Source organism: Colias philodice, chromosome 13 (assembly GCF_061535455.1).
Source record: "Colias philodice isolate Cphi_HAF_F1 chromosome 13, ilColPhil1 Martin Lab GWU primary, whole genome shotgun sequence".
Classification (NCBI taxonomy): Eukaryota; Metazoa; Arthropoda; class Insecta; order Lepidoptera; family Pieridae; genus Colias; species Colias philodice.
In genome coordinates, this window is record NC_143098.1 from 3,899,310 (window position 1) to 3,905,877 (window position 6,568).

The 6,568-nt window shown below is 34.0% G+C and overlaps 1 protein-coding gene across 1 annotated transcript; it reads left to right on the forward strand.

Annotated features, from left to right (window-relative positions):
• Nucleotides 1-1,152: 1,152 nt before the first annotated feature.
• lwr (ubiquitin conjugating enzyme lesswright) lies at nt 1,153-2,898 on the forward strand. Its single transcript, XM_089702295.1, has 5 exons — nt 1,153-1,257; nt 1,329-1,397; nt 1,491-1,574; nt 1,686-1,948; nt 2,156-2,898. The coding sequence occupies exons 2-5, from the start codon at nt 1,332-1,334 to the stop codon at nt 2,220-2,222; spliced, it is 480 nt and encodes a 159-aa protein (XP_089558421.1). The 5' UTR covers nt 1,153-1,257; nt 1,329-1,331; the 3' UTR covers nt 2,223-2,898.
• The last annotated feature ends 3,670 nt before the right edge of the window (nt 2,899-6,568 follow it).

The window sequence follows — 6,568 nt, forward strand, 5'->3', positions numbered from 1 at the left end:
ATTACAATATTTATTATTTAAAATAGATGCCACCGTAAACTTGTGGCACAGCATCTCTGCAAAGCACTTTACTTTTCTTCCCGTCTGATTCGAAATGATTTGAACAAAGCCGAGAATGTTTTGAAGGCTTCCAATTTTCCCTGTGCTATAGCTTTAACCCGAACATCTTTTAATTTTTCTCAAGCCAGAAACCTGCAAATAACAATAAAATCCATACTTAAATACCTTTTTTTCTCCTAACTTAAAGCAGTCATTATCAATGAAGTACTTCGTACCTACTCAAGTATCGATAATTGCACAACACTATGGAAGTTATATTTTGCATTTTTTCTAAAAACTAAGCTGATTATGATTTCATTTCAATGATTACGGTTAGATAAAAAATAGATGATTATGAAAATAACGTAAATTCACTTATTTATAACACAATTAACAAAATAATTGATCAAAACACTAACCTGTGAAATGACAAATTCCTATCTTCATCCGATTTCCCAGTACTACGGCTTTTACAGCCGTAAACAACACAAGCCATGTAATCTTTAGTCAATTGTCTTTTCATAAAATAAAAAATTAAACTAAAACACTCGTTTTTCACTTCAAAAAAAATAATTAAAATAACCAAGCGATGATCACCAGACTGGTGATCAAAACAAATTGAAATGGCTACATGTCATTTCAAACTGTCGAACTGACATATATCTGTCCTCTTTTTTCGCAAGACATTTTGCCATAAGCTAGAAAGGCCAAACTAGTGCGTTATTGTTCAATTAATTGTTACTTCTCCAGGCTAGTTAATTGCTCCGAGACCCGTATATATTATATTACTCTATGATTTTCAGACATGTTGTGACATTGACATTTAGATTTTTGCAAAGTTGCCAGATTTATTTTTGAATAGGCAGAAGCCTATTCAGAACCAGTCTATTATGTTAAGTTTTTGGCTAAATGTTTTGTACGTGAATCGTGATTTTTTGTATTGTTTCAATATTTTTATGACAAAAATCCCAGAAAAATATTCAATATTTCATACTTTAAATGTGGTTTAAAAAAAAACGTTAAAATTAATAAATATTGGTGCACTATAAAATTTCACCAAATAGTCTTGACGTGAATGTTAAATTTATAAAATAGAATCTGTCAATTGACAGCTACATAATAACGCATTTTTTATCTATGTCATATGCCTAATTGACGCATCGTGGGACGCTTTTCGCGCTGTGTAATTTATTATTTCTGTAGTTCCTTGTTTTATTTGTAAGTATGGATTTCCAAAGAGTCTAAAAACCGTGTATTTATATTTACTAATCAACTGTTTGGACTTTCAGAAAATGTCGGGTATTGCGAGTGCTCGTCTCGCGGAAGAAAGAAAAGCTTGGCGTAAGGACCATCCCTTTGTAAGTCATGTTTCTAGCACATACTTCTATGGATACGTTAGTGACAATTTTACACTTTTTATTCAAATTAATAATGATGTGTATATATTTCAGGGGTTTGTTGCAAGACCTATGAAAAACCCTGACGGCTCACTAAACTTAATGACATGGGAATGTGCGATTCCAGGAAAGAAAGGGGTTAGTATTTATTTAGAAACACTTCGTACAATATAACTCTGAAATAATTTAATCATTGACCGTCAACCCATTAAATGTTTCAACACTTCATACTATCCTTTCATTCTCCAGACACCCTGGGAAGGTGGACTGTACAAGCTGCGAATGATCTTCAAAGATGATTACCCCTCTAGTCCACCAAAATGCAAATTTGAACCACCTCTGTTCCACCCAAACGTCTACCCTTCTGGAACTGTTTGCCTTTCGTTACTTGATGAAGAAAAAGACTGGCGCCCAGCGATAACAATCAAACAGATTCTACTTGGTATACAAGACCTTCTTAATGAGCCTAATGTCAAAGATCCTGCACAGGCTGAAGCTTACACAATCTATTGGTAAGTTTATACATGTCATAGATGTATATTTTTTTATTATTCATTTTTTTATGCTATAAAAGTTTAGTTGATATATAAAAACTAATTACAATGAAGGATAGGTATAAATTTGTAAAAAAATAAGTTCTCAAAAATACACAATCATTTGGAGTAGTAGTAGTTAGTAGTTTCTAGTTTAAACTTATATATTGTGTTTTTTTATTTCAGTCAAAACCGGCTAGAATATGACAAGAGAGTAAGGGCACAAGCACGCGCGATGGCTGCCACTGAATAAAACTCAAATAAATTAAACTCACTTAAAAAACCATCATTTTGTTTGCAGCATAATATAGGAAAATTGAATACTATGTATAGAGCCTGTGGCTTCAGATTGCATTACTATGAAGATGCTTTATAGTCCACATGTCAAATTATGGTAATAACATGTCTTTCTTGACTTGTGATATCAATTATGGCTGCAAATAACATCAATTTTTCTATATTTTGTATTAAAGTGATTGTACTTTGAATATAGTCATAAAAATTGTTAAAATTTTAATTTCTTGTAGGAGACATTAATAATTTAACAGTTATTTTCATTCAAGTATATATGTACTTGATTTCCAATTTTATTGTAATTAAAAAGTAAGTCCATAGCCAACATTTTCATATTTTCCATGTATAATTAAAATAAAAGTGTTAATTTATTTTGTAACAACAAATAAGGGTGTAAAATAATGTGTCAATGGAGGTTATGTGAAGAAGTAAGACTGGTGAGATTAAAGGTTATGACTAGAAGCTTTTATTAAATTACTAAAAGCATTATTGTAAACAACTGTATTGCAGATAAAATCACTGTAGAATCGGTAACATCTGGGATGAGTTGCGATAAGAATCTTAACTATGATTTTAAACTATTTTTGTATCTTTATGTTAGTATTATCGAATAATAATAAATTTTAAAAATCATATCTGGTTGGTTTTATTAACATGTTACAAAACTACTTTTTTATTAGGAACTAACCTCAAGCGGCTTCACCCGCATAGTCAAAGAAGAACCCGCATAGTTCCCGTTCCCATGGGATTTTCGGGATAAAACCTATCCTATGTCCTTTCAATCCTATGGTCAATCTATCTCTGTACCATATTTGAAGTAAATCCATGGAGTACCTGCTTTTTGAGATTAATTGATGCGACTAGTAAGTAACTACTCATGAAGGTGCCAGTGCTCAGTAGAAACTACCTGCTCTTGGAAAAATTTTCAGCATTTTAAAAAAAATTTTGAAATGTATAATTTGCATCCAATTTTTATGAAGGGAAGGCAAGACTACCTCGTTTCTTTCTAAGACAAAATCTATATCTATACTTATAATAAATCTGTAGAGAGGCCAATTCTGTACATGAAATATATTTAAAAAAAAACTATGAAGGGGTGATAAGGGATCGCTACTGATGCCAAAAATGCAATCGGTAAAATTTTTGTCTGTCTGTCTGTCTGTCTGTATATTCGCTATAGAAACAGAAACTACACGACGGATTTTAACCAAATTTGGCACAATTATTCTTCATACTCCTGGGCAGGTTATAGTAAAAGAATCATGTAAATCGGTGTAGAAACACCAAAGTTATACATGAAATACGCTATAAGTCATCGCGCGTGAATACAGAATCATGCCATAAGGATTATTTTTGTGTATCAGTTGCCGCGTTCGACGCGCTTCGCGGCGGGAGATATAAAAAGGCGGCGGGTCTGCACCCGTTTCGCGTTGTCACGGCATCACGTGTGAACGGCTGAACCGGTTTCGATAATTCTTTTCTATTATATTCCTTGAAGTACGAGGATGGTTCTTATGTAGAGAAAACGTAAATATGTTCCACGGGCGAAGCCGGGGCGGACCGCTAGTAATTAATAATTAACTTTTCATTTCCACGAAATTTTCCGCCAATGGGCTTTCTAATTTCGACAATAATAATATATTATAACTAGCTTTCCGCTCGCGCAGTCAAAGAAAAACCCGCATACATAACCCGTGGGATTTCCGGGATTGCGTCATTTTCCCGGGATAAATAGTAGCCCTTTAGTAGCCTATGTCCTTTCTCGGGTATCAAAATATCTCCATACCAAATTTCATGAAAATTGGTTCAGTAGTTTAGGCGTGATTGAGTAACAGACAGACAGAGTTACTTTCGCATTTAATAAAAAAAAAAATAAATAAAAAACACTTTATTGTACAATGCACAGATAAACAATACAATAATATACAAAAAGAATCTTCACCGTACAAATTGGCGGCCTTATCGCTTTGAAGCGATTTATAATATTATAGTAGGTATATCCATACCATATTACACATAATTCAAATAATTTTTATTGGTCAGTGCCATTTTAGTACTCCTGTTAAAAATATACGAGCAATAAAAACTTCTTTGTTAAAATTAATAAATTAAATTTTTTTATATCATACTCTTGAAATGTAAGGTACCTACCAAAAATCAATATGTGTGTTATAAGGTAAGTAATACATATTACAACCTTAGATTACAAACAATTAAATCACATCGCATCATAGTAATCTCGTCGATCGATCATTTCGTGAAATGGTCGCATTTCATGAAATGGTTGAATGCCTATTGGCCACATCATGATGTGGTTTGAACAGATCAATGATAGGAAATCGTTTCTCGATATGGGTAACTAAACTCGCGGTTTTTTCATGAAATGATCAAAATTAATCGATCATATCGTAAAATATTGGTAGAGGCGCTGCAAGCGCTGTGTTTATGTGTGAAGATGGCGGCCGTTGGCGAAAATTTTATTATTCGCAGTAAAACTTCATACTTAATTCGTCTCTAAGATTCGTCTAATTACAATATGAAGAAAGTCATAGCATAGCAAAGAATTTACGACGGAGAGGTTAGAGTACTATGGAAAAGTTGCGGATCTTATATTGAAGAAAAATACATCTAAAATCCTATAACTACATTATAATATTATATCCTAGCCCTACCCATGGACGTATAAAAAAAGACGGACGGGGACGGAGTATCGCCTAAACATTGAGTGAAGCCTATTATAGTAATGGCGGTGACACATCTATGTGTGTGTGCCATGTTGCCATGGCAACAGCTGTCCTGATGACAATGGCGGCTGATTTTTTTTCTATAAGTTTTGCCGTAATAATTTTGTCATTAAAACATAAAAGAAATAACTTGCTTCCCTGTGGAATGTAATCCCTTGTGTTTTGTTATTTAAAATTGTACTGTTGCGACACCATTTAACCACGCAAGACGGCATTTTAAATATTTTTTGTGAAACTGCAGTGACGCAGTTAATCAGTTGGTAGTTCACGACGTAATGGCGGCCGACTAGCTTACTATGGTGAGAGTGTGTGCGTGTTCATTGTCTTTACACGATCGCTAGCTTACTACGGTGGCTTCACGTTGTTTTTTCGTAAAACGGCGTCCGTCTTTTTTTATACGTCCATGATCCTACCATTATTATACTTAATTGTTTCTTTTCTAAAAAGCGATTCGCTTCTGGCACTCGCCGACCGCTGCCGCGGCACGCGCGATTTGCTCGCTCGGCTCGTGTGTTATTTATCAAAGTCACCTAACTTAACTGTTTCCTATTACAAAAAACGATTCGCTTCTGGCACTCGCCGGCTCCTGTCTCGGCACTAACTTGAATGGCAATGAGCAAATTCCTTAAATATTGAGAATTTTTTAAATATTTTATCGACTCCGTATATTTTATACGATCGCCCAATGAGGATGACAAAATCGTAAAACATTGACACATTGACGATTTAACGATCGGCTATGTTGGCTTGGCCACATCATGAAATGCGACCATTTCACAAAATGATCAAGCATTTCATGAAATGAGCAATTTTTTTTATACCTAGGTACTAGTTAGGTATATTATTATTTCTTTATATATTAATTATATATAAAGATGATCGATCATTTCATGAAATGAGAAAATCTACGATATGGCCACGACCATGGACGTATAAAAAAAGACGGACGCCGTATTACGAACAAACAACATGAAGCCACCATAGTAAGCTAGCGATCGTGTAAAGACAATAAACACGCACACACTCTCACCATAGTAAGCTAGTCGGCCGCCATTACGTCGTGAACTATGATACCGACTGATTAACTGCGTCACTGTTTCACAAAAAAATATTTAAAATGCCGTCTTGCGTGGTTAAATGGTGTCGCAACAGTACAATTTTAAATAACAAAACACAAGGGATTAACTTCCACAGGGAAGCAAGTTATTTCTTTTATGTTTTAATGACAAAATTATTACGGCAAAATTTATAGAAAAAAATACAGCCGCCATTGTCATCAGGAAAGCTGTTGCCATGGCAACATGGCACACACACATTGATGTTTCACCGCCATTACTAGGCTTCACTCAATGTTTAGGCGATATACCGATTACCGTCCGTCTTTTTTTATATACCTACATGAACAAACATAAATATATACCTATATAATGCCTATATAATATACATCACGATAACAGTAGAACATAGAACCTCTTCTTTTTTCGAAGTCGGTTAACAAAATAATAAAAATAAACGAGTTTGATTATAAAATTATGATTTCTATCAATATAAAGCTCTGAAT